This window comes from Scardinius erythrophthalmus (assembly GCF_964197995.2).
Source record: "Scardinius erythrophthalmus genome assembly, chromosome: 1".
In the NCBI taxonomy this organism is placed as follows: domain Eukaryota; kingdom Metazoa; phylum Chordata; class Actinopteri; order Cypriniformes; family Leuciscidae; genus Scardinius; species Scardinius erythrophthalmus.
Genome location: NC_138221.1, coordinates 19510649 through 19538413, shown reverse-complemented (window position 1 = coordinate 19538413; position 27765 = coordinate 19510649). Strand labels below are relative to the sequence as shown.

At 41.6% G+C, this 27765-nt stretch overlaps 1 protein-coding gene across 1 annotated transcript; it reads right to left on the bottom strand.

The window, feature by feature from the left end:
• Positions 1-675: 675 nt before the first annotated feature.
• LOC308690107 (galactose-specific lectin nattectin-like) lies at positions 676-27765 on the bottom strand. Its single transcript, XM_081364389.1, has 6 exons — positions 27594-27765; positions 25889-25924; positions 1947-2026; positions 1542-1676; positions 946-1075; positions 676-835 (listed from the first exon to the last, which is right to left on the bottom strand). Exons 1-6 carry the CDS (start codon positions 27649-27651, stop codon positions 777-779), a joined length of 498 nt encoding a protein of 165 aa, XP_081220515.1. The 5' UTR covers positions 27652-27765; the 3' UTR covers positions 676-776.

The window sequence follows — 27765 nt, the reverse complement described above, 5'->3', positions numbered from 1 at the left end:
GGCCAGGCCCCTTCTTATCTTGCGGATTTAATTCATTTTCATACACCTCTCCGGTCCCTCAGATCTAATAATCAAAATCTGCTAGCTACACCACGAACTCGCCTAAAGACAGGTGGGGATAGAGCTTTTGCCGCTATCGCACCTCGTCTATGGAATGCTTTACCGATCAGTATTAGGTTTGCTGAGAATGTGGAAAATTTTAAGAGATAAGTGAAGACTCACTTGTTTAAGTTAGCTTTTGGGTGATCTATGTTGTAGATGTTGTTAATTTTATCTGTTTCAATTGATTTTAAAGTGTTTTATTATGTTTTATTGTCTATTGTAAAGCGCCTTGTGACCCATTGTGTCTGTGAAAGGCGCTGTATAAATAAATTTTTACTTTTTTACTTTACTTTTAGTGAGACACAAAATAAGAGTGGCTTTAATATATTTGGTGAGTGTGACTAACTTTTTCAAATTATAATTTCACTTGTTTATTTATTATCTCCATGTGTTTTGGGGTTTTGTTTTACTGTTGGTAGACATTTTTGGATGCCAAATTACTTATTCTAATATGTGTTAGTGTGAAAAGAGAGAGAGAGTGTGGAGTGATACCCAAATGATAAAATGGTGTTTAACAGGTGTCACTGAGTCATTAACTTATCATTCACAAAACACAATCAAACAAACACAATTAAACTTCTTTAAAACACATTTATTACCTCCATTGAACATTTCTAAAGGGAAGTAAATGAGTCGAAGCTTGTTTCTTCTGCATTGATTTTTCTCATGCTGGTTCAGTACGCACAAACAAATGGCTTTTTTTGTTGACACATGTCATCATTCCAGAAGCCATCTGTTGCAAGATAGAACGAAATATTTGTTTTTATAATGTGTGTATTATGAAAAAAAAAAGTTTATTTGGTTTATTTAGATAGTTTATGAGCATTAACAGCAGTAACTTACAGTAGTTCATCTCAAGGCAGTCCTCATATATAAAAAAGAATATCATTTTTTTTTTAGCATTATTGGGCTCTCCAGACGCCCACCATTGAAAGTTAATTCGGGATCCATCACTCCAGAGCCATTGTCCCTCCTGTGGACAGATTTGTGTTTATGGTCACAGCTTACAAAGCTTAATTTAATCTTTATTCATCTAAAAGATGATTCCTCATGAACCCTAACCCCATCTCCACTTTAAAAATGTCAGAAATCTAAACAGAAATGAATAGAAATTATTTCACAGAAAGGGTATCAGTAAAGAACATGTAAAAAATATTTAAAGCAGGGCTAAATTACTCAATTATCATATCAGCCATCGATTTCACATCAAGTTTCACAATACAAACACTCCAGTATGACATGATCATGGTGAGCGATGCCCATCTCATGGTTGCCAAAGCCCTAAACTAACTATTCGGAGGACAAGAATTTTTTTATAAAAACACATCTATCTTCATGCATTTTGAAAAAAAAAAAAATTATGTAAAATTTGTTTTAATGTAAATGTAACTGTTATTGCCCAGTATCACAAAATGCATTATCAAAAAATAATTGCATACCTGAACAGCATCATGGCCGCCGATCCAGGCACGAGTTGAGGTGTAAGTTTCGGATCTAACCAGGCGCTGTATAAAAGTGTACTCCCCATAGCTGTGCACAGAAGCAAGGTTCCCATCATAGTCCAAACAGCTTTTCTGTAGAGGCGGAGACATGAACAAACACCACTATTTATAAAATATCTCCAAAATCTGTGACATGCTTTCAAATGTATTATTTTACCCATGAAGTCTAAAATCTGCCTTTTGAGGCGGGACTACTTTTATAGAAAATAAAGGTTCTGCTTCTATATTTTGAAATTATTTTCCTGTGATAATTGACAGTTGTCAGATGTTTACAGAGTGGTATTTAACCAAGAATATACTTACATGATTGTTATGTCATATTAGAAGATGAATGTATCATACCTCAGCATCATTCCACGTGTGATCGTTATTGAAAAACCTGAAGCATCTGCATCCATAGGCAGACCATCCTGCCCGACAGACTGTCAAAGGGAAGTTTTGTGTGTTATTCTTTTTTATTTTATTTTTACCATTAATGACCTTTCATGTAATTAAATTAATAATTTTAAGGTACAGTATGTAACTTTTGTCCCTTTACCGGTTAAAACACACAAAGGCATGCGACATTGTTGTGGTCGTGCTTCGGCTTTGCATGACAGTGCAGATGAAGGCGACACTTCACAATAGATGCTTTACAGTGAACTCTGTTAGACAGGCTACTGTCTGTACCATGTAAAATGAACAACAACAAGGATAGCCTATAGCTATTAATAAAATAAAGTAAGAATGAATAGGTAAATACAAACAAGAGCAATGTGCCAAATCATACCCAGGCCACCGGGATTTCACTTTTCCCGGCTGCTCCCGATTGCCTGTCCGAGACTGCATTATAATTTAGCACAGACTATTAATAATAAAAAAGATGGCACTTCGGGTGAAAAATGTTGTCCTGTGTTCCTCTTTTAAACTTCTCCTCAAACGTGCACGCAGTGTAAACAAAGCAGTTACATCAATGAAATGATAGTAAAGTTAGTCCACGGCCACACCCCCGTGCTAATGGTACTGCCCACGGCACAAATTACAAGACAAAAAATGGAAAAATAGAAAATCGGTTTAGATTTAATTTATTCAAATGTTTGTTACTGAAGTCACAATTTAGCAAAAGTAAATTGAAAAAGGGGAGAAAAAGGCAAATATCCATTGATAATGTAACAGGAAAAACAAGAAAAATGAATGTCTGGTTTAAATTTTTCATTTTTGCATTTGCATTGTACACAGTAAATTCCCCAGTGTTAAATCAACACTGCTCAGAGCACATATGGTCCCACTCTACATGGTGTTAAAATAACACTGAACCAGTGTTAAAGTTAATGAGACAATTAAGTGATTAATTGAGTGATGATTGAGCATTAGTGATGAACACCTGATGATAACAAGCAGAATCACTGAAGGAGAAAATCTCAAATTGTAAGCCACCGTTATGGTGATGGGTGTTTGCTTTAGTTGGGCTCTTGACCCTTACTGTATATTATTAACTTTTTTTCTGCTGTTATTGATTTATAACAGTCAAATGAACAAAGTAAAATGTGATCTGATAGTGTTGGTTATGTTTTGACATAATCATGCTGTGATCTGAAAAATGAAACTTATTGAGATAGTTTGGTGTAACTTGTTAGCAGCATCTCTGTGATTCTACATATGATTATCAGCCTATGATTATCAGCATTTTTCTTATAATCCAATATATTTAATAAACATTGTTCTGATCAAAACACTGTCAAATGTATTTATTTAGAAACACAGACATCAATAATCAGCCTGTGAATCTCAACAATGGTGACAATAATAAAGCATGTTGCAGTGGCTGCCACCAATCACAACTCATTAATGGCTCCCATCATGCATTGCGGTATGAATAAATTATGATCTGAATTGTCTATGTAATTTTCTTTTCCTAATTGAATATTCTGCTCGTCACCATTGTTGAGATGCATAGACTGAATCTTTATGTCTGTGTGTGCCTAAAAGAAAGATTTGAGCATGGCCCCTGCGAAAGGATGACACGCAAATCCGTGAAGCGCTCCATATTTTTAATGAATCAAGTGGGAGACATCTTTTTAACTTACAGTCTAAAGTAGGCCTAAATAAGAATGCAGTGTCAGGTAGAACTAGACATGAAGAAGTGGTGTTGTCCAGGCTGAGGATTGGGCACACCAGACTTAACAGTACATTATTTTTAATGAAAAAGCATGCTGATGGTATCTGTGAGTATTGTCTCGGAAATAACCCAGAAACTGTAGAGCATGTATTGTTTTATTGTCAGAAATATAAGAATGAGAGGGAAAGGTTTATTGAGCAAGTAGAAGCCAATGAAATTATATTTAATTATAGAAATATTTTACATAGAAGTTCTGATAAGATGTGTCAAATATTGTTTTCTTTTTTAAAGAATACAGGGCTTTTAAAAAGAATTTAAAAGTATAGAGAAAATATAAGTTGTGGGTATACTCCAGTCCAGAGGTGGCGGTAATACAACAACAAGTTGTCAACCGCCAGATAAAAATAAAAGAAGAAGAAGAAGAAGAAGAAAGATTTGAAAAAAAAAAAAAATTAAGAAATCGTTTACACTATATCTAAAATTCTGGATATTTATGCAGAATCACAGTTATGCTGTAACCCAGTGGTTCCCAAACCTGTCCTGCCGGCACCCCAACACTGCACATTTTCTTTGTCTCCCTAATCAAACACACCTGATTCAACTCATCAGCTCATTAACCCATGTGATAATGAGCTGATGAGTTGAATCAGGTGTGTTTGATTAGGGAGACAAAGAAAATGTGCAGTGTTGGGGTGCCGGCAGGACAGGTTTGAGAACCACTGCTGTAACCAACAACATAAATCAATGACATAAAGTTCAAATGATGATTGTCATAACATAACCAACACCATGTAACAACAATGACTTATGTTAGGGAATTAATTAGCTCAAATTAGCATTAATGTGAATATGCATATGTTGCTTACATGAATTAAAGAATTCCCAAATAGGGAATTGGTCAAAACCTCGGCTTATATCAGAGGTTACACAATTACTTGTAGTACTCACTGATATAGACGGGTAGAATATGTTCAATTTGGGGAAATTTTGGGTATAAGTTGAAGAATGTTCATTTATTGTACGAACTGTACGTCCACACAGCAAAAACTCCAGTGTTAAATTAACACTCCTGGGAGTGTATATGAGTCCACACTCAAAAGTGTAAAGTGTTAAAATATGAGTGTTAAATTAACACTCAAGAGTGTTAAAGTTAATGAGATAATTAAGTGATTAGTTTAGTGATGATTGAGCATTATTGAAGACACCTGATGTTAACAAGCAGAATCACTGAAGGAGGAAATCACTAATTGTAAGTTACCATTAAGGTGATGGGTGTTTGCTTTAGTTGGGCTCTTGACACTTAAATGTTTATTTTAAATTTTGCTTGTCTGCTGTTATTGATTTATAACAGTCAGATGAACAAAGAGACAATGTGATCTAATGATGTTGGTTATGTTTTGACATAATCATGTTGTGATCCGTAAAACAAAACTTACTGAGATGGCTTAACTTGTTAATTACAGCAGCTCTGTGATTCTACAGCACATGATTTTCAGTATTTTTCAAATAATCCAAAAATATTTCATAACCATTGTTCTGATCAAAAGACTTTCAAATGAATTTATTTAGAAACACAGACATCAATAATCAGCCTGTGAATCTCAACAATGGTGACAATAATAAAGCGTGTTGCAGTGGCTGTCACCAATCACAACTCATTTATGGCTCCCATCATGCATTGCGGTATGAATAAATTATGATCTGAATTGTCTATGTAATTTACTTTTCCTAATTGAATATTCTGCTCGTCACCATTGTTGAGATGCATAGACTGAATCTTGACGTCTGTGTGTGCCTAAAAGAAAGATTTTTTTTTTTTTTTTTCAAAACAACTTTTAAGAAATCCTTTGTATTATATCTAAAATTCTGGATATTTATGCAGATTCACAGTTATGCTGTAATCAACAACTAGGGATGGGCGATATATCGCATGCGATTGTTATGCGCATCTCATCAGTAAAGCCGGTTCCTTGATTAGTAGTAAATCACCATCACCTGCTTTCAGATGGAGCGGCATTTACTACAAAGAGCCGTAGTTAACTGACAAGCTGAGCCAAATCACATCAATATCGCGGACGTATCGGCAGCAATAATTAATGCGATATGGCTCAGCTTGTCAGTTAACTACGGCTCTTTGTACACAGCAAAAACTCCAGTAAATTAACACTGCTGGGAGTGTATGAGTCCACACTCAAGAGTGTTAAAGTTAATGAGATAATTAAGTGATTAATTTAGTGTTGATTGAGCATTATTGAAGACACCTGATGTTAACAAGTAGAATCGCTGAAGGAGAAAATCTCAAATTGTAAGATACCATTGTGGTGATTGGTGTTTGCTTTAGTTGGGCTCTAGACCATTATGTGTGTACTTTAGATTTTGTTTGGCTGTTGTATCTGAATTTTAACTGCCAGTTGAACAAAGAAAAAAGTGATTTGTTGCTGTTGGTTACATTATAACATTCATCATTTGACCTTGATCACTGAACTCATTAAGATCCTTCATTCTGACTTCGATTTATGTTGTTGGTTAGAGAATCTGCATAAATGGCCAGAATTTTTTATATAATTTAAAGGATTTCTTAAAAGTTGTTTTTTTTTTTTTTAAAAATCGTTCGTTTACTTTAGACACACACAGATGTCAAGATTCAGTCTATGCATCTCAACAATGGTGACGAGCAGAATATTCAATTAGGAAAAGTAAATTACTTAGACAATTCAGATCATAATTTATTCATACCGCAATGCATGATGGGAGCCATTAATGAGTTGTGATTGGTGGCAGCCACTGCAACATGCTTTATTATTGTCACCATTGTTGAGATTCACAGGCTGATTATTGATGTCTGTGTTTTAAATGAATTTATCTAAATGTCTTTTGATCAGAACAATGTTTATTAAATATTTTGAATTATAAGTAAAGTACTGATAATCATAGGCTGAAAAATCACTAAACTGCTGCTAAAAAGTTAAACCAAACTATCTCAATAAGTTTGCTTTTTCAGATCACAGCATGATTATGTCAACACATAACCAACACTATAAGATAACATTTTACTTTGTTCATTTAACTGTTATAAATCAATAACAGCAGACAAACAACAGTAAATATTAAAGTAAACATATAATGGTCTAGAGCCCAACTAAAGCAAACACCCATCACCTTAATGGTAACTTACAATTTGTGATTTTCTCCTTCAGTGATTCTGCTTGTTAACATCAGGTGTCTTCAATAATGCTCAATAGTCACTTAATTAATCACTTAATTATCTCATTAACTTTAACATTCTTGAGTGTGGACTCATATACACTCCCAGCCCCAGGAGTGTTAATTTAACACCGCTCCATCTGAAAGCAGGTGATGGCGATTTACTACTAATCAAGGAACCGGCTTTACTGATGAGATGCGCATAACAATCGCATGCGATATATCGCCCATCCCTATCAACAACATAAATCTAAGTCAGAAATAAGGATCTTAATGAGTTCAGTGATCAATTTCAAATGATGATTGTCATAATATAACCAACACCATCAGATCACTTTTTCTCTTTGTTCATCTGGCAGTTATAAGATACAACAGCCAAACAAAATCTAAAGTAAATGTATAAGGGTCAAGAGCCCGACTAAATCAAACACCCATCACCATAACGGTGGCTTACAATTTGTGATTTTCTCCTTCAGTGATTCGGCTTGTTAACATCAGGTGTCTTCAATAATGCTCAATCATCACTAAATTAATCACTTAATTAGCTCATTAACTTTAAGACTCTTGAGTGTTAATTTAACACTCATATTTTAACACTTTACACTCTTGAGTGTGGACTCATATACACTCCCAGGAGTGTTAATTTAACACTGGAGTTTTTGCTGTGCAGCACACAAAATGCACAATATCTGAACGGAAATCTCACGTCTTTAACACTGATAGACAATTCCTTTTTCTGTGGCCACAAAGAAAATAATTATCTTAGTGTTTTAGACCATTTGAGATTTCTTTCAATAGTAAAATTTATCGTAGAGCTTTAAGAGGTAAAAATCTGCACTACTCAGGGACTCAGTATTGAAACAAACAGGCAAACTTAATTCAAATGATTTAACAAAGTTTATTCAAACGAGCTACTGGATACATATACTATTTTAAATCACACAGGAGTAAATATGCATAAACAAAAACAAGATACGATCGCAAATAAGGAATACAACAAAATAAACGTAAGATCAAAGGTTAGAGTAGGGGAAGGAAAAGGGAGAATATAAGAGAGAGAGAGAGATTGCTTTTTAAGAATGGGTTTTGTGTGTGTACAATGAGAGCGTGATAAGGAGAGGGGTGTGTGTGTGTGTGTGGGTAGGAGCACGCCTTTAGCAGCACGTGGTTGTGTGTTTCTGTCTAGGAACACGTGGGTATGTGGGCGTGTATATGTGTGTGTATGTGCAGATGTGTGCGTAAAAGAGTGTGTAAGTGCGAGTGAAAGAATTTAGAGATAGGTAGAACAGTTCAGTCATTCACAACGAAACCCCAATAGACACAGTAATGTTAGACACTTTAAACAGCACTTCAGATTGTAAATTTAAAGTCTACGTTACTCTGGGTGAAGCTCGGCCTTTGTGTGTCCGTGCGTCGAGTCGGAGTAGACAAAGCGTCTGGTCACGTGGTCACGTGGTCACCGAAACAGATGTCACAGCGTCTAGTTGCTATGGCGACTGGAAACGAGCGAAAACTTAGCAAGATGATTTTAGCTTTAAGTTGATTTCGTTGGTTGGTTGAAGGAGACTATCAACTGAAGTAAAAGTAGTTTTAAGAAAATAAAACTTGGAAGAAAGGTGAAAATAAAAGCGAACGAGGCTTCCAAGGATGGAAGAAGGCGTGTCGTCTTTCTCTCTCTGGCGGAGTGCGTCTTAGAGGAGTAAAACATGATATTTTAAAGGGGCCCAACTCACGCCCTCTCACGTATGTGAGCCAATGGTCCTTAAAGGCGGGTCGGGTCCACCTCCTGACGTTTCGAGGGTCGATACGCACCTTCCAACTAAGTATTGAAAGATAACTTCGTTCCTAACATTAATAACACTGGTATTAATAAGAGAACGCATTTTCTGATATTCTGTGTTAAAGATTCCACACCGTTGGGATTTATGGAGCACAACGATACCACGAATGGTAACTTTATGACCCAGTCACCCGTAGATACACGATTTTTCGCGATTATAGTCACATCAAATGGATTACAAATCAATAAAGCTATACAGGCATAATATTTGGGATAAAGGATCATGCATACATCAAGAGAATACATTTTAAACATTTCACAAGATGATTTTGATCCACACGTGGTAGGATCTGTGTGTGCTTTCTCTGTGTGTGTTTGTGACTACAGTTCGAAAGTTCAGGCTTGGCGCGATGAACTTTTGTCCTTGAGCACGGGTTGATGGTTTATGTGTGTGTGCTGGCTTGTCTTGATGAGATTATCAGCCAGCGCATCTGGCCAGACAGAGCTCTTTGTTTTCTGAACGTGTTAAATGAGTGTCTAAATGTAAATAAATGTCAGAGAGAGAATCCCTGGGGTTCTCTCGAGATTGCTCTTATTGGTCAGCGGATGTTCGCCAAGCCATAAATCCGAGGTCAGCAGTAAGGAATCTCTGCTTTCAGATAGGCAGTTAATGATTTGCGCCATTTGTTGGCGCCGTTGGGTCTGGTGTCCAGGAAGGCAGAATCTTGAGGCAATAGAGGTGTTTGTGGATTAGGATGCCAGTGATTTGATTAGGTCTCAGACCAAAAGGGGGTTTGATTACAGGGTAATTTCAGTAATTTAACATATAGAGAGAGAGACGGTGATCTGACCATGTCCGTTGCGTTACATTCCCCCCTTGATGAGTTGACGGGCGTGTATAGGCTTAGGCGACTCATCACGGTAGCAATGGTCAGATGGCAGGTCAGGGAGATGAGGCGGCTAGAAAGGGGTTGTTAAGATTGCAGGTTGAGTTCGATGAGGTCCTCAGCATTCTCTGGTGAGACGTCGTCCTTCCGAGGGTTTCTCCTGAAGCCTACGGAGACTGCCTCTGTGAGCTTGGTTGTAGAGGTTCGGATTGCGTTGACTCTTCAGTACAGGACATAGGCCAAGCCCAAGGTGAGGGTGTGTCCGATGATGGTGGAAACACACAGTGCAGTATCAGCTGCGGTCCAGGCTTGAATGACAGGTGAAGTATTCAGGATGGGCAATCGAGACAAGGCTTGAAGGGCTGAGTCCAAGGGAGCTATGTCGACGATTTGTGACCCCCCTTTTGCAATTAGCTTTTCAAGTTCTGGGTCCAGAGTGAAGTTCTGATTCCTAAAGAAGGAGGGAATTTCTAGCTCGGCTTGGTACTCTTCGGTTGGCAGGTGGTACAAGGCCAGGTCATCCAGGTGGAGGATGGCTCCTCGTGGGACTTGAATCCACATGCTTTGGTTGAGTAGATTGACGCGGGTCGCAGTGTCGTGCTGGTCGTAGGTCAGTGTTGCTGACCGCACTGGAGTGTTCACGAGCCATCGATTTCCTACGATCTCGGCTTGTGTCTCGGTGACTTGGCCACGAGGCTTAGCATCAGCTGGACAGCGTGCGTCGTTAGCTAGTTGTTGCAGGCCGCAGATTCCATCTGTGTTGTCCCTGAGGAAAGGCTTGCTCGGGCAGAGGTAGTGGATATCTTTGGTGAGGGTGCACATGTGCAAATTAGGGGCGAGATACAGTTGTGGGTCGCTGTCGTGGTAAGCTACCACTTCTGGAGTCCGTACCCTAAATTGAGTATTTTGCTGCCAGAATCCCAGGTTGACCACGTCTTTAAGTCTGTAGATTCGGCTTGATTCTATGATGGGCAGATTGAGGAGGAAACCGATCTCTAGCTGTGTCGGGTCAATGTACAGTGGATTGACGCTACCCAAGGAGTAGGCAAGGTGGATTTGTATCTGATCAGTGGGAGTCGTGACGGCGGAAGCCAGCACGTCTTGTACCAGGCTTAGGGGTATCAGATACGGCGGAATTCTACCCATGGCTAAGCTGTCCAGGGATGAGCTCACTTCTCTGAGCATGTCAGTCATTAAGGCGGTGACTAACTGTGTTTGGGCAAAGTCATTTTGGAAAACTGTGAACATCTGTTTGATGGAGGTTACAGTACGGTTCAACATGACACTGTGGGGGTTGAGGACGGTTATCGTTCCTCTCAGTGTCTTACCTATGGTGGTCAGGGATGCGCTCTGTATGGTGAGTTGATCTTTCAACAGTGGAAGTTCCGTCTGGATTTCTGCCACATGCCTTCGTACCGTGGCTATGTTCACGGCGTTGACACTGGACATGCCAAGGTTGAACAGCGTGCCTACAGCAGCAGCGGCTCCGAGCAGCGATCCTAGAAACCTCTTGGAACGTTTGTTATGGCCACTAAGTTCCGCTTGAGTGACAGTCATCTTTTCGAGTTGGCTCATCATGTAACTGATGTCGGCTTCAGCGTGGTTGAGGGCGGCTTCGGTCCATCTGGCACCCGCCCAGCTGTACTGGGCGATTGCCTTCGGGTAATGTGCTCGGTAGACATTTCGAGGGTCGAGTCGCACGTACACCTTCTGTGTGTGGGTTCGGCAATTCGTGACAAGCAGTCCGGGCTGCTCTCTCAACACAATTCCTGAGGCTGGCCCTGGTGAGATGAGGTCGGATGGTGGCTGGCCTCTGGTCGTCTGAAGGCACATGATGACAATCCACAGCAGCATCCTATTACAGGCAAGAGAGAGAGAGATGCGGAAGAGCAAAGGGAAAGAGAAAAGGCACAGGTCAGCGAGAGTTGTCCCGTTGGAGGGTCCAGTCTTCTTTCCCTGTAACGACGGCGGTTGAGGTTAGCTTGCATTGGGCCCTTCCTGTCTGTTCCTGCTAGTGGCCACATATCTCTTAATCTGATTGCGGTGGACCCATTTGAGAACGGGTTCTCTTGGTCCCCGTTTTAGCTGGATTTGGTACGCTACGGGGGAGAGTTTGTTCACAATTTCATGAGGGCCAGTCCAGTGAGGCAGAAACTTTTTTGACAGTTGCTTGGGTGGCAAGGCGAAACTGTAGTACAGGACTTTGTCGCCCACGCTGAGTTCTTGGTGTGATGCCTTTCGGTCGTAATATGCTTTCTGGCCGTCAGCGCTGGTTTTCAGGTGTTGCTGGGCGAAAGCGAAAGTTGTTTTCAAGTGTTTATGGAGCTCGTCCAGGTATTGGGACGTGGTATAGGCGGTGACGAGGTTGTGGTCTCCTGGTTGGTACAACAGGTGCAATGGCAGGGTCATCTGCCTCCCGGTCATGAGTTCAAATGGGGAGACTCGTGTTGATTCCTGCGGGGTGGCTCTGAGGGCCATCAGCACCAGGGGAAGTTTCACATCCCAGTCTTTCTGGTTAGTTGCCACATATTTTCTCAACATGGCGACCACCGTTCGGTTAGACCTTTCTACCTGTCCGGATGAGATCGGATGGTGACTGATGTGAAGTTTGGCTTGTACCCCTAGGATTCTCCAGATCTTTTGCATGATCTCTGCGGTGAAATGAGTTCCTCGATCTGAGTTGACTCTGAGCGGTAGGCTGAATCGGGAGAAGATGTGGTTCATCAGGAGATATGCCGTTGTTTGAGCAGTGTCGTTGGGTGCTGGCAGACACTCTACCCATTTGGTAAACTGGCACACTACCGTGAGAAAGTACTTATTGCCTCTTGATGACCGGGGGAGGGGTCCTACCCAGTCAATTTGAAGGTCTGACCAGGGGAACGTGATTCCTCTGCGTTGCAAAGGGGCTCTGTGAGTTAGGTTTGTTGGGTGAAACTGACAGCAGACCAGGCATTCTCTCACATATTCTGCCACATCCTGTTGCATACATGGCCAGTATGCCACCTGTCTAAGTGTCTCATACGTGGCTCTGGTACCGTGGTGCCCAGCATATGGTGCGTTGTGGGCGTGATTCATCATTTCCCCCCTTTGGCAACGGGGCACCACAAGTTTGGGCGAAGTGGTGTCATCGGTGACAAACCAAAGAATGTCGTCCCGCACACGTAACATGTGTCTGGAGTTGTGTAGATGTCTGAGATCGGAGTCATCAGTGAGATTTGAAGGTGTGAGAGGGGAGGTGGAGGGGTCGAGGAGGTGCGTTTTAATTGCCTGTATGGCAGTGTCTGAGGCTTGCATATCTGCAAGGTCGTTGTTGGAAATTTGTGGTGTAAGTGACAGAAGCTCTGACGCAGGTGCTGTCGCAGGTGTGGTTTGCTTGCTGCGGGTGAGCACTGCGACGTCTGGGGTGGGCGGGGCTTTTGGGGAAACCCACGGTTCGCCGTGTAGGGCGGCCGCTTTTCCGAGGGCGTCAGTGTGGTCATTCAAGTCTTTGTCTTGGCCAGGGAGTTTCGAATGTCCTTTTACCTTCTTCCAGTACACGGTAATGTCGTGTGTTGTTGTGATGTTGACACATTCTTGAAACAGGTGTTGATGCTTGACAGGCTTGTTGTTAGCAGTTGTGAAACCATTTTGTTTCCAGGTTGGAAGATGGCACACAAAACTGAGTCTGGCATAGTTCGAGTCTGTGCAGATGAGCAGTTCTTTGAGGTTATGGGCTGCTGCGATTTGCAGGGTAATGAGAATTGCTGCTATTTCTGCGTATTGTGATGACTGGGGGCCCAGCTTGAAGTGTTGGGGTGGGCATGGGTGGTTGTTTACCCACAGTACCCCTGCGCCAGCTTTTAGGATGCCCTCACTGTTGTAGGAACATCCATCGACATAAGCTGTGGGCATGCCTTCGCACGCATTCTTGTCAAAGTACCTGTGGCAGGTCAGTTGTGGCTGCTGGGGCTCAGGTGTATTTAGCGTTGCAGCAGGTGAGTTGTCAGAGCAGTCTTGACATGTTGCCAAGCCGTTGCCTAGGGCGGATTTGTGGTTTTGTGCATATCTGGCCTCGACGTTTCGTCCTTGGAGAGCCATTAGCCATGTAGCTATGCGTGAGTTGGTGACAACACCGTCTCTTATCCGTTGGCTGTTAAGGAACATTACGGGCTGGTGGCAAGTCTCTATGATGACCTTCTGTGCACCAATGTAGTTGGAGAAGCGCTGAATTGCCCATACCGTACAGAGCAAAGCTTTTTCACAGTCCGAGAATTTGCATTCTGGCGGGAGAAGTGTCTTGCTGGCATATGCGACCACCTTTTTGTCTTGGTCATGCCGTTGGTATAGGCCAGCACTGAGACATTGGTCTGAAAACCCAGCGTCGAGGTGGAATTCTTTTTGCGGATCAGGGTACGCAAGGCAAGGGGCTGAGCATAAATGTCTTTTAAGTTCTTTCATGGCGTGTTCTTGAGCGTCTGACCAGACGAAAGGGCAGTCCTTCTTCAACAGAGCTGTGAGAGGCCTGGCGATGTCTGAATAGTGTTCGATGAATTGCCGGGAGTAATTGCATACTCCCAGAAAGCTTCGAAGTTCAGAGACGTTGGTGGGGGGCTTGATGTTTTGGATGGCATGAATGCGGTTTGATTGTGGTTCAATGCCATGGCGTCCAATGAGCAGGCCCACGTAATTTACCTTTTTGCGACACCACTGCCCCTTGTGTAGGGCTATTTTGGCGCCGGCAGCAGATAACTGGTTCAAAACATAGTCCATTTCTTTTAGGTGGTCGGCCACCGTTGTGCTTTTCATGAGCACATCGTCGACGTAAATCAGGTTGCCTCTTGTCCTGGCGTCAGGGCAGGCTTTGTTTAAGAAGATGTTGAACTCAGCTGGTGAGTTTGCATACCCAAAGGGGCATCGGTTGAAGGTGTACTGGCGGTTGCCGAAGGTGAAGGCCAACTTGTGTTGGTCGTCTGGGTGCACTGGAATAGTCCAGAATCCAGAGGCCACATCGAGTGTAGAGAAGATGGTGGCTCCCCTGATTCTGGGAATTTCTTGCTCCAGTTGTGTCATGGGCCATCGTGACAACGGCACCTGCTGATTTAGTTTGCGATAGTCGATCGTGGGCCGCCATTTACCGTTTGGTTTGAGGACGGGCCAGATGGGGGCGGAGTAGGTGCTGTTACAATTTCTGATTACACCTTTTTCAAGCATGGATTTGATGATTTCCTGCACTGGTTCATGTGAGGCGATGGGAATCTTGTATTGCTTGACAAACGTGGGAGGAGCCTCGGGGTGCGTGGGGATGCGTACTGTGTGGAGGTTGGTGAGACCACAGTCTAAAGAATCTTTAGCAAAGTATTCTTTGAATTTATACAGGACTTGTCGCAGCTTTTGGCGGTCTGCGTCGTCCTGAAGTGCGTCAGCATCTTGTAGGATTTGTTGCACTTGCGATTCAAAACCTGGATATGGTTCTTCTGTTGGCTTGTCATCGGTCGGGTTGGTTGTGACAGGCATGGCAGGTGTATCAGTCTCAGTGACAGGCTGTTGGGAGACTGTGTACACTGTGAGTTGTTGGTCCTCTGTCAGCTCCGTTCTGCATACATGGTCTTTGGCCACGGACATGACGGAGGTGATGGCAATGAACTGAAAGGGGGCTGTGAACAGTGTGTTGTCCGTTGCCCTTCCGGTATTAGTGCAGGTGGAATGGGCCCTATGACGGGTAATGTCAGGTCAAAGTCATGAAAGGCGTGGCTGACTAGCCATCCCAGCCGGTAGGCTTTGGGGATGCTGATGTCAGTTGCTGTGCAATTGTTGAATAGAATGTAGACTACCCGAGATGACACTTCAGTGAGGGGTGTGGCTTCGAGGGTGAGTCTGAGTTCCACACACTCGGGTGACGGTTGGAAGAAAGCCAGTGTGTGGTTTAGGGTTTGGCCCTGTCGCAGGTTGAGCCGCACAGCGACCCCTTTGGTGTAAGCAGGTATCACCGTTCCCTGTTCGTTGATGAGAGTGCAGACCTCTGGGATGGTCTGTCCTGACAGTAGGTTGTCCTGAATGATGGGAACAGGTGGCTGTGAAGTTAACGGAGCCCATACAACCTCATTAAACATGTCCACATGAGCCTTGAGGCGGATCAAGATGTCTGCTCCAATGAAGACGTCGTGGGCTGGGTCCTCCAGGATCAGAAAGTAATGGGTCAAGTGCCGGTGATTCCATGTCAAGTTCAAGGCACAGATCCCTTTGGCAGATGTCATTGAGGATGGCTCTGGACTCAATGGGAAACGAGTGCGTTTGCAGGCGTAGGGCAGGTCTGGAGTTTTTTCAATGATTGCATTGAATAGTGAGAGGCTTATGGCTGAGTTATCTGCCCATATTGCCAGGGTAATGTCTGTTGTGGTCACATCCTGCAACTGCAGGGGAGTGTTCACCTGGGGGCGGTAATTATCAGAGTCTGGCGTTGTTCTGAATGTGCAGAGTAGCGAACTTGAACCCTGATCAGCTGTGAGGACCTTGTCCTCGTGTCTGGCTGATGGAACTTCCGTGAACCCTGTGGCTTGACAGTCTGGTTCGATGGAGTCGTGTGGCTGGAGGGGGTGCGGTTCGCGCACCTGCGCCCAAACTTGTAGGTGCTTGAGGTCTAATAATGGTTCAAAGCGGTCCAGCAGGTCCTTGCCTACGAGAAATTGATAAGTGTTCATAGGAGAAATATAGACAGGGTGGACTATGCTCATTGGACCGATTGTCAGGTGAATGGGAGCTACGTTCTTTAACTGGATGTCATTCTGGCTGTATGACTGCACGTTCAGCTCACACGTGTGGAATTTAAGAGTTCTGTTTTGTCTTTGAGCTTCAAACTTGAGTTTTTCAAACAGTTGAACAGAAATAAGCGTTAGATCGGAGCCGGTGTCCACCAGTGCTTCGATCTGCATTTCCTTTTCCAAGGTAATTGTTAAGTACAGTTTTCGTGCCACTCCTCTCTCAATTAGGTTACCCAGCAGTTGTGGTGTAGGATCTTGTGTATTGATTGACAAGCAGTGAGGGTAAGTCTTGGGTGGCTCGTTGTGGGTGCAGATCAACAAGACCGCACTGTCTGGTACGTTATCATGAGAGCTGCTGCAGTCCTGTTCAGGAAGTGGTGTTGTCAGCTGGCTGTAGTGTGTGGCGCTGTCATTTGGTGGTGTAACAGCAGGTTTAACAGTCTGTGGTCTGACAGCAGTGTTATGTAGGGCTGTCAGCTGAATGGCGTGAGTGGAGCTGTCATTAGGTAATGTAACAGCAAGTTCAGCAGTGTGGGGTTTAACAACAGTGGCAGGTGGGCTGTCAGTGCGGGGAGCGTTGGTTTCAGGCCTGTGGGTTAGTCATGCGGTGTCTGGTTTATCTTTGTCTTCCTTGTGGGGTTTCTTTTGGAGAAACTCTTTCAGGATGCTCAGAAGTTCTGCTGCTTCGGATGTGGCTGCACTGTTTCTGTTGGATTTGGGCTCTGCCTTGGGCTTACCAGTGTCTTGTCGGGAGGGGTCCCGTGGCCGGTTCTCTGGGCTTGTGTTTCGGGGAGATCGGGGTCGGTCTCTCCTGGGGTGTCGGTCGGCATCCCAGCTGCCTCCCCCCTTTTGGTTGTGGGAGAAGTGCTGCCGGTCCCAGGATCCCCCGAAACGGTCATTTTGCAGTTTTGGGCGGGCTCCTCCCCGCCCACGCTGTCCTCTGCCAGCTTGGAACGGTCGTGGCTGTCTGTTGCCGGGTCCGTAGTTGGTAGGCTGTGCACCTTCTAAGTTCAGTTCTGGAAAGGGTGCAGCAACAGGGCAAACTGTGGGGTATTTCCCAGGTTTTTCAGACATAGTCTTTTGTTTTACGTACGCTTTGTGAGCCAGGTCACGTAATTGTTGGATTGACATGGTCCGTGGACAGACGAGAACCCCCAATTGCGAACTTTGGGTTGGATGGAGATTCCGCAGGAAGAGGGTTTTGAAATTAATATCATCTTCCATCCCTGCAATATTCTGCGGGCCAAAATATGCTTGTCGCAGGTGGTCATAATAGGCCTGGGGGGTCTCTAGTCGTGCTTGCTTGAGATCCATTGCCGCTATTATGCCTTGGTCGGATTCGGGGTCGGAGTATTCACGAATCAGAGCTTGTCGTAATTGTGTGTAATTAGTTTTAACAGATTCTGGCTGACGATCCAGGAAACTTACAATGCGCCCAGAGGTGATCCGAAGAAGATATAACTTGTCCCAAGTAGTGACGTTGTCCACAGTTTGTAAGTGAAATTCAATATCGGTTAAATAGGAGTGCACATCGTTACCCCCAGATGGCTTTGGGTTGAATGTGGGGATGTTTCTTGCCAGCTTGTCCAGTTCTTTAGAGGCTGTGCGATGGCTGGTGGTTCGCTTCTCCGAGACTCTTTCTAGCTGAGCCTCTCCACGTATTAGATCGTCACTGAGGGCTGCTGTGTTCTGTTTCTCCGCCTCCACTGTCCTGTCTGTGTCCAGACGCAGGTCTTCCAGGGCCTGTTGTAGTCTTTCCACTTCCTGTTGTAGTTCCGGACGTGTGTCCTCCTCATCTTCCAGAAGTAGCTCCTCCAGACGCTGCTGTGTTTGTTCCTTTTGTTTGCAGGCCTCCTCCAGCTGAGTCTTTAGTCCAGCGGTGTCCTTTTCCAGCTTGGCTTTGTCCTCCTCCAGTAGTCGTGCCTGTGAAACAAGATAGTGAGAGAGACTCCCGATGATGCGGCTCCAGTCTTTTGAACTGTAGGCCTGCGTGGGGTCCTGGGACATGATCTGGTCCACCTTGTCGTCCAGTTCCTGTTGGGTCAGGAGTTTTGGGTCACCGAAGTCTTTGGATAGACAACCCGTAGTCATGGCGGACAACCACGCCTCCAGGCTATTCCAGTGTTCCGCAGGACTGGATGCACGTGACATTTTGACTCACTGTAGGCGAGAGAAACACAACACACAAGACACACAAGAAGGGCCAATGCAACCGGGTCGTGAAGCTAATAAACTATAGGACGGTGTGCCGTCTATAGAAATTTTGGGCTAACTGACTTTAGACAGTTAGGCGGGTCCGTACAGGGCCCGAAATAGAGACTGTTCGGTTGTCCCTCTTATTACTTAGCCTTTTGGGGTCTCGTTGATACTCTGCAAAACAATTTACACAGAACGTGCAAGGCACAAGTAGGCGAGGATTGAAAAGGAAGGAAGAAACAAAATTAAACAACAATGTCAGTGATTTGGTCTGGGCTGCAATTTGGACACCAATGGCACGAAGGATGTGCCTTGGGGGAAATATTTAAAATTATGTGGTCTATAAGAAAGACAGGGGTTTGTTTTTCTTTCTTTTGATTATCAAAGTTCAGTTTAACTGAAATGGACGGAGGTCAACCCAGCCGGCCCCCGCGGAGCGCGGTCAACCTTCCTGGCGCCCCAAACACCTGGCCGCCGTGACCTTGGATTCTCCGTTACTCTGCTCACGGCCACGACCACTCAAACAGAGTGACTGTAGGCACAACCCTAGTAGTCCCGGAGGTACCAACCAACCAAACGCAATGTAAAGGAGGGTGCTGCAGAGAACCCACCAGGACGAATCCTGGAGTGACAGGGGCTGTCGGTGGTTTGTGCAACGGTCCCAACAATTAACTTTTGCGTCGGCGTGGAGGCTGGCACTCAGAGGCACCGGATTGCTGATGTCACTACTGCGTGCCGCCGCTCGTGGCAGAGATAAGAGAAACTCAAGTATCACCGCTCGGTCAGTGTCGGTAACGTCAGTCGGCCAACTTGCCCACAGAGGTCCAATCGGGCTTCCCCAGTCCACTGCAGGTGCTGAGAGTCTTGCCTATATGACACACAAAATGGAGTGAGCAGAGTAGCTTAAAGTGAGTTAAGATCTCTGGCTTACACCAAAGTGAGTTATGTGGAAAAATAGGGCAAAAGTCACGGTGGGCCTGTGACAGGTAAATGAAAACAATGATAATAAAATAAAAACTTTAAAGAGGGAAAGGAAATTAACTAACCCGAAAAAGGAAGAAACCAAATAAAGGTGTGGATGGCTGTTGCCAATAGAAAGTTGTGTCTAATGTTTACAATAGAAAGAAGTTTGGATAGGATGAGAGTTATTGGTAAATAACCTAACCCAATGGAAGTTCAGCAGTAACCTCAATGCAGGTGGAAACCGGAAGAGGGGGTGGTAGGCTGCTGCAGTGGATTATTACGGCCTCAAGGGGGGGCGTCTCTCTGTGGTGCAGCCTAATTGTTTGACACAATTCAAAATCTTAATTCAACATTGGTTCAAGATCACATCCCACTAAGCCTGAGGAAGAGTTCACAAGTGAATTAGAATTGATTTCTTTATAATAATCACAATAACTGAAGTTATTAAATTTAATAAATCTATAAATTTGTAGCAGGCAGATAGCTGACTTGAGAAAGGATCGGCCACCAGAGGGCGGTGTCCTTCTCAGGGCTAAGATGACTGGAATGTGAAAATGGGAGTAACCAAAATTAAATTAAGTTTAAATTTCACCTCAAATCTAAATAGCCTTGGAGAGAAAAAGTTTTGTTGTTTTAGGGAAATAGGAAGATTTCTAAAAACAAAAATAGAATAATCACTATAACATTGAGTTTGTTATTAAAGGATTATTAAATTGAAATAAAACCAGACAGAATCATTAAAGCAGATTTAGAAATGAAAACACAGCAGAGTAGAGAATTTGAAAAGAAGAGGGATAGTTGACCTGGAGGGCTGCGGCCACGAGGGGGCACTGTCCTCTTCCGGGTGAACTTATCAGTGCTTTTGGATCGAGACACTCTATAATTTCCGGTTCCCTTTCTGGGAATTTGAAATTCACAATAAAATGTCTTAGTCCAAAATACAAGGGTTGTTTTAACGAACTTAGCGCGCTGTAAATACAAATATGTATTTAAAACAACTTCTTAAATACTTACGAACGCAGCTCTTGAAACACCAAATCAAGGCGGACGGATATGGCCAACGGGTATTTTACCCGTGATTGACCACGCGGTGGCAGTGTTACGCTAACGCGGAACGCGAGTCACCGGAGCGGTGCTTTGAGAACGTTTCTGAAATCACAATTTTCAAGCGTGCGGCCCCTTGTGCAAATACAAAACACACTGCACTTTCCTAAAGATCACGGCGGATCTTTGCACATACAAAACACACTGCAAATCGATTTAGTACGATCGCGGCGGATCTTCTGGTCTTTACAGACGCTGAAACGGGGTTTTCAATTCTGGTTAGCTAGGCCAGTGTTTATAACCCGTATTTTATCGTTTCTTAACGACATACAATCAAATATATATTTGTTTCTGACCGGAGTAGCCTATTTTGCTCTCGGGGTTTACAGAAATACCGGTAACAATGCCTGATGGACTCCTCTGTTCCAAAACAGGTCTCAAACAGATTTACATGTATGGTCACAAAAAAAGAGATTTTTCCTAATTCTGGACTCGCAACAACACTGTAAACTTAACTGCAGTTTTTCTCCACGACCAGATTTACTGGCGGGTTATGGCTTTTCGCCCTTTGATCAGTATTTTCGAGTCGACTTAGTACTTATTCAATAACGTTACAAGATTCAAGCGCGCACAAAATCGTTAAACTTTCAAAATCACACATGAATATAAACTTGCACAATCTGTATCAAACTGAGTATGAGAGTGCCCGCGTTCTAGACACCAATATATTACTGTAACAACAATGACTTATGTTAGGGAATTAATTAGCTCAAATTAGCATTAATGTGAATATGCATATGTTGCTTACATGAATTAAAGAATTCCCAAATAAGGAATTGGTCAAAACCTCGGCTTATATCAGAGGTTACACAATTACTTGTAGTACTCACTGATATAGACGGGTAGAATATGTTCAATTTGGGGAAATTTTGGGTATAAGTTGAAGAATGTTCATTTATTGTACGAACTGTACGTCCAGCACACAAAATGCACAATATCTGAACGGAAATCTCACGTCTTTAACACTGATAGACAATTCCTTTTTCTGTGGCCACAAAGAAAATAATTATCTTAGTGTTTTAGACCATTTGAGATTTCTTTCAATAGTAAAATTTATCGTAGAGCTTTAAGAGGTAAAAATCTGCACTACTCAGGGACTTAGTATTGAAACAAACAGGCAAACTTAATTCAAATGATTTAACAAAGTTTATTCAAACGAGCTACTGGTTACATATACTATTTTAAATCACACAGGAGTAAATATGCATAAACAAAAACAAGATACGATCGCAAATAAGGAATACAACAAAATAAACGTAAGATCAAAGGTTAGAGTAGGGGAAGGAAAAGGGAGAATATAAGAGAGAGAGAGAGAGATTGCTTTTTAAGAATGGGTTTTGTGTGTGTACAATGAGAGCGTGATAAGGAGAGGGGTGTGTGTGTGTGTGGGTAGGAGCACGCCTTTAGCAGCACATGGTTGTGTGTTTCTGTCTAGGAACACGTGGGTATGTGGGCGTGTATGTGTGTGTGTATGTGCAGATGTGTGTGTAAAAGAGTGTGTAAGTGCGAGTGAAAGAATTTAGAGATAGGTAGAACAGTTCAGTCATTCACAACGAAACCCCAATAGACACAGTAATGTTAGACACTTTAAACAGCACTTCAGATTGTAAATTTAAAGTCTACGTTACTCTGGGTGAAGCTCGGCCTTTGTGTGTCCGTGCGTCGAGTCGGAGTAGACAAAGCGTCTGGTCACGTGGTCACGTGGTCACCGAAACAGATGTCACAGCGCCTAGTTGCTATGGCGACTGGAAACGAGCGAAAACTTAGCAAGATGATTTTAGCTTTAAGTTGATTTCGTTGGTTGGTTGAAGGAGACTATCAACTGAAGTAAAAGTAGTTTTAAGAAAATAAAACTTGGAAGAAAGGTGAAAATAAAAGCGAACGAGGCTTCCAAGGATGGAAGAAGGCGTGTCGTCTTTCTCTCTCTGGCGGAGTGCGTTTTAGAGGAGTAAAACATGATATTTTAAAGGGGCCCAACTCACGCCCTAGGGATGGGCGATATATCGCACGATATTGTTATGCGCATCTCATCAGTAAAGCCGGTTCCCTTGATTAGTAGTAAATCACCTTCACCTGCTTTCAGATGGAGCGGTGTTAAATTAACTATCCTGGGGCTGGGAGTGTATATGAGTCCACACTCAAGAGTGTTAAAGTTAATGAGATAATTAAGTGATTAATTTAGTGATGATTGAGCATTATTGAAGACACCTGATGTTAACAAGCAGAATCACTGAAGGAGAAAATCACAAATTGTAAGTTACCATTAAGGTGATGGGTGTTTGCTTTAGTTGGGCTCTAGACCATTATATGTTCACTGTAATATTTACTGTTGTTTGTCTGCTGTTATTGATTTATAACAGTTAAGTGAACAAAGTATAGTGTGATCTGATAGTGTTGGTTATGTGTTGACATAGTCATGCTGTGATCTGAAAAAGGAAACTTATTGAGATAGTTTGGTTTAACTTGTTAGCTGCAGTTTAGTGATTCTTCAGCCTATGATTATCAGTACTTTACTTATAATCCATAAATATTTAATAAACATTATTCTGATCAAAAGACATTCAGATAAATTCATTTAAAACACAGACATCAATAATCAGCCTGTGAATCTCAACAATGGTGACAATAATAAAGCATGTTGCAGTGGCTGCCACCAATCACAACTCATTAATGGCTCCCATCATGCATTGCGGTATGAATAAATTATGATCTGAATTGTCTATGTAATTTACTTTTCCTAATTGAATATTCTGCTCCTCACCATTTTTGAGATGCATAGACTGAATCTTGACATCTGTGTGTGCCTAAAAGAAAGATTTTTAAAAAAAACAACAACTTTTAAGCAATCCTTTATATTATATCAAAAATTCTGGGCATTTATGCAGATTCACTAACCAACAACATAAATCGAAGTCAGAATGAAGGATCTTAATGAGTTCAGTGATCAAGTTCAAATGATGAATGTTATAATATAACCAACACCATCAGAGCACTTTTTTCTTTGTTCAACTGGCAGTTACAATTCAGATACAACAACCAAACATAATTTAAAGTAAACATATAATGGCCTAGAGCCCAACTAAAGCAAACACCCATCACCTTAATGGTAACTTACAATTAGTGATTTTCTCCTTCAGTGATTCTGCTTGTTAACATCAGGTGTCTTCAATAATGTTCAATCATCACTAAATTAATCACTTAATTATCTCATTAACTTTAACACTCTTGAGTGTGGACTTATACACTCCCAGCAGTGTTAATTTACTGGAGTTTTTGCTGTGTACAAAGAGCCGTAGTTAACTGACAAGCTGAGCCATATCGCATTAATTATTGCTGCCGATACGTCCGCGATATTGATGTGATTTGGCTCAGCTTGTCAGTTAACTACGGCTCTTTGTAGTAAATGCCGCTCCATCTGAAAGCAGGTGAAGGCGATTTACTACTAATCAAGGAACCGGCTTTACTGATGAGATGCGCATAACGATCGCATGCGATATATCGCCCATCCCTATCACGCCCTCTCACGTATGTGAGCCAATGGTCCTTAAAGGCGGGTCGGGTCCACCTCCTGACGTTTCGAGGGTCGATACGCCCCTTCCAACTAAGTATTGAAAGATAACTTCGTTCCTAACATTAATAACACTGATATTAATAAGAGAACGCATTTTCTGATATTCTGTGTTAAAGATTCCACACCGTTGGGATTTATGGAGCACAACGATACCACGAATGGTAACTTTATGACCCAGTCACCCGTAGATACACGATTTTTCGCGATTATAGTCACATCAAATGGATTACAAATCAATAAAGCTATACAGGCATAATATTTGGGATAAAGGATCATGCATACATCAAGAGAATACATTTTAAACATTTCACAAGATGATTTTGATCCACACGTGGTAGGATCTGTGTGTGCTTTCTCTGTGTGTGTGTGTGACTACAGTTCGAAAGTTCAGGCTTGGCGCGATGAACTTTTGTCCTTGAGCACGGGTTGATGGTTTATGTGTGTGTGCTGGCTTGTCTTGATGAGATTATCAGCCAGCGCATCTGGCCAGACAGAGCTCTTTGTTTTCTGAACGTGTTAAATGAGTGTCTAAATGTAAATAAATGTCAGAGAGAGAATCCTTGGGGTTCTCTCGAGATTGCTCTTATTGGTCAGCGGATGTTCGCCAAGCCATAAATCCGAGGTCAGCAGTAAGGAATCTCTGTTTTCAGATAGGCAGTTAATGATTTGCGCCATTTGTTGGCGCCGTTGGGTCTGGTGTCCAGGAAGGCAGAATCTTGAGGCAATAGAGGTGTTTGTGGATTAGGATGCCAGTGATTTGATTAGGTCTCAGACCAAAAGGGGGTTTGATTACAGGGTAATTTCAGTAATTTAACATATAGAGAGAGAGACGGTGATCTGACCGTGTCCTTTGCGTTACAACCATCAGATCACTTTTTTTCTTTGTTCATCTGGCAGTTGTAAGTCAGATACAGCAGCCAAACAAAAATTAAAGTTAATAATATAAGGATCAAGAGCCCAACTAAAGCAAACACCCATCACCATAACGGTGTCTTACAATTTGAGATTTTCTCCTTCAGTGATTCTGCTTGTTATCATCAGGTGTCTTCAATAATGCTCAATCATCACTCAATTAATCACTTAATTATCTCATTAACGTCAACAATCTTGAGTGTAGTTCTACTGTTTCTCTTTCCTTCAGTGATTCTGCTTGTTAACAACAACAGGTGTCTTCAATAATGCTCAATCATCACTCAATTGATCACTTAATTGTCTCATTAACTTTAACACCGCTTCAGTGTTACTTTAACACCATGTAGAGTGGGACCATATGTGCTCTGAGCAGTGTTAATTTAACACTGGGGAATTTACTGTGTATGGTCTGAAAAGTGAATTGTGAAGTGTTACATGGACCAAAACCATTCTGACAGGTCTAAAATATAAACATTTATAACAGGCTTACCATAGTGAATCACTGATTCATGTCTTAAGAAGGATTGATGATGTATTGACTCATTACTTAAAATTGTATATTTTGAACAAAAAAAGCCACATAGTGTACCTTAAATAAACAAAGGATTAAGCTTTTTTTAAAGAGAAACATCATGATGTGAAAAGACATTTAAGATTTTGCACTAATCAAATAAGTATTTTTTAGTTTTTGTTTACACTAATCATGCAAACCTGTTTTTCAGATGATCATCAGGTATCACACACACTTGTTAAGATAGAGAAATGCAAAGGTTTTGGACTTTTGGACTGTATACACACTGACAAGAGAAGTAGAAGACAAGAGAAGCCTTACCGCCACAATCTTTACTTCTAACAGGCCTCGCTTCCACTTAAAAAGAAAGAAATATTACATTTTAAAAACAGAACTGTTAATAGCAGCAGCAGTACACAGCAAAAACTCCAGTGTTAAATTAACACTCCTGGGAGTGTATATGAGTCCACACTCAAGAGTGTAAAGTGTAAAAATATGAGTGTTAAATTAACACTCAAGAGTGTTAAAGTTAATGCGCTAATTAAGTGATTAATTTAGTGATGATTGATCATTATTGAAGACACCTGATGTTAACAAGCAGAATCACTGAAGGAGAAAATCACAAATTGTAAGCCACCGTGATGGTGATGGGTGTTTGCTTTAGTTGGGCTCTTGACCATTATATTATTTACTTTAGATTTTGTTTGGCTGCTGTATCTGAGTTATAACTGCCAGATGAACAAAGAGAAAAAATGATATGATGATGCCGGTTATATTATGGCAATCATCATTTGAACTTGATTACTGAACTCTTATTTCTGACTTAGATTTATGTTGTTGGTTACAGCATAACTGTGATTCTGCATAAATATCCAGAATTTTAGATGTAATACAAAGGATTTCTTAAAAGTTGTTTTGAAAAAAAATCGTTCTTTTAGGCACACACAGATGTCAAGATTCAGTCTATGCATCTCAACAATGGTGACGAGCAGAATATTCAATTAGGAAAGGTAAATTCAGATCATAATTTATTCATACCGCAATGCATTATGGGAGCCTTTAATGAGTTGTGATTGGTGGCAGCCACTGCAACATGCTTTATTATTGTCACCATTGTTGAGATTCACAGGCTGATTATTGATGTCTGTGTTTCTAAATAAATTCATTTGAAAGTCTTTTGATCAGATCAATGAAATATTTTTGGATTATATGAAAAATACTGAAAATCATATGCTGTAGAATCACAGAGCTGCTGTAATTGACAACTTAAAACAAACTATCTCAATAAGCTTCATTTTTCGGATCTCAACATGATTATGTCAAAACATAACCAACGTTATCAGATAACATTTTTTCTTTGTTCATCTGACTGTTATAAATCAATAACAGCAGACAAGCAAAATTTAAAGTAATCATATAAGGGTCAAGAGCCCAACTAAAGCAAACACCCATCACCTTAATGGTAACTTACAATTTGTGATTTTCTCCTTTAGTGATTCTGCTTGTTAACATCAGATGTATTCAATAATGCTCAATCATCACTAAATGAATCACTTAATTAGCTCATTGACTTTAACACTCTTGAGTGTTAATTTAACACTCATATTTTAACACTTTACACTCTTGAGTGTGGACTCATATACACTCCCAGGAGTGTTAATTTAACACTGGAGTTTTTGCTGTGTAGTAGTGGTACTGCTATTCTACTACTACTACTACTACTAATAATAATAATAATAATAATAATAAATTATACTACAGTTTTAACATGTATTTGTTTTTGTATTTTATTGTCAACAATAAAAATATAAACTACATTAATATGAATCAATAACTTTAGATGATATAATTGTTGTTGTTTTATTGTCTAAATGTTATCATAATAATTAAGAAACAAACTCAGGTTTACTTTAGTGCACATACTGTATTAGATCATTCTTCTGATTAGTCATTACAGAGTCCCAGGTGTGCTACAATTCATGTTAAAATAACAGTTATGATGTGAAACGTTGAATAATGCTCTTACCTGAAGCTCTCAAAGCTATGAGAAGACAGAGAGACAGGTAGACAGTCCAGACCGCCATTGTTCCTCAGAGACTAATTAAACAGAAATATTCAGAATTAATTATTACAAAGTTTTGTATTTTTGTGACACAAACCAGTTCAGTAGATCAATATCAACGTCTGGATATTGCGCT

Coding starts and splice junctions, on each gene's coding strand:
- LOC308690107 (XM_081364389.1), bottom strand. CDS start 27,651: ATGGCGGTCTGGACTGTCTACCTGTCTCTCTGTCTTCTCATAGCTTTG. Junction 1,076..1,541: donor GCGGCCATGATGCTGTTCAG/GTATGCAATTAT, acceptor ATCTGTCCACAG/GAGGGACAATGGCTCTGGAG. Junction 836..945: donor CTGCCTTGAGATGAACTACT/GTAAGTTACTGC, acceptor ATCTTGCAACAG/ATGGCTTCTGGAATGATGAC.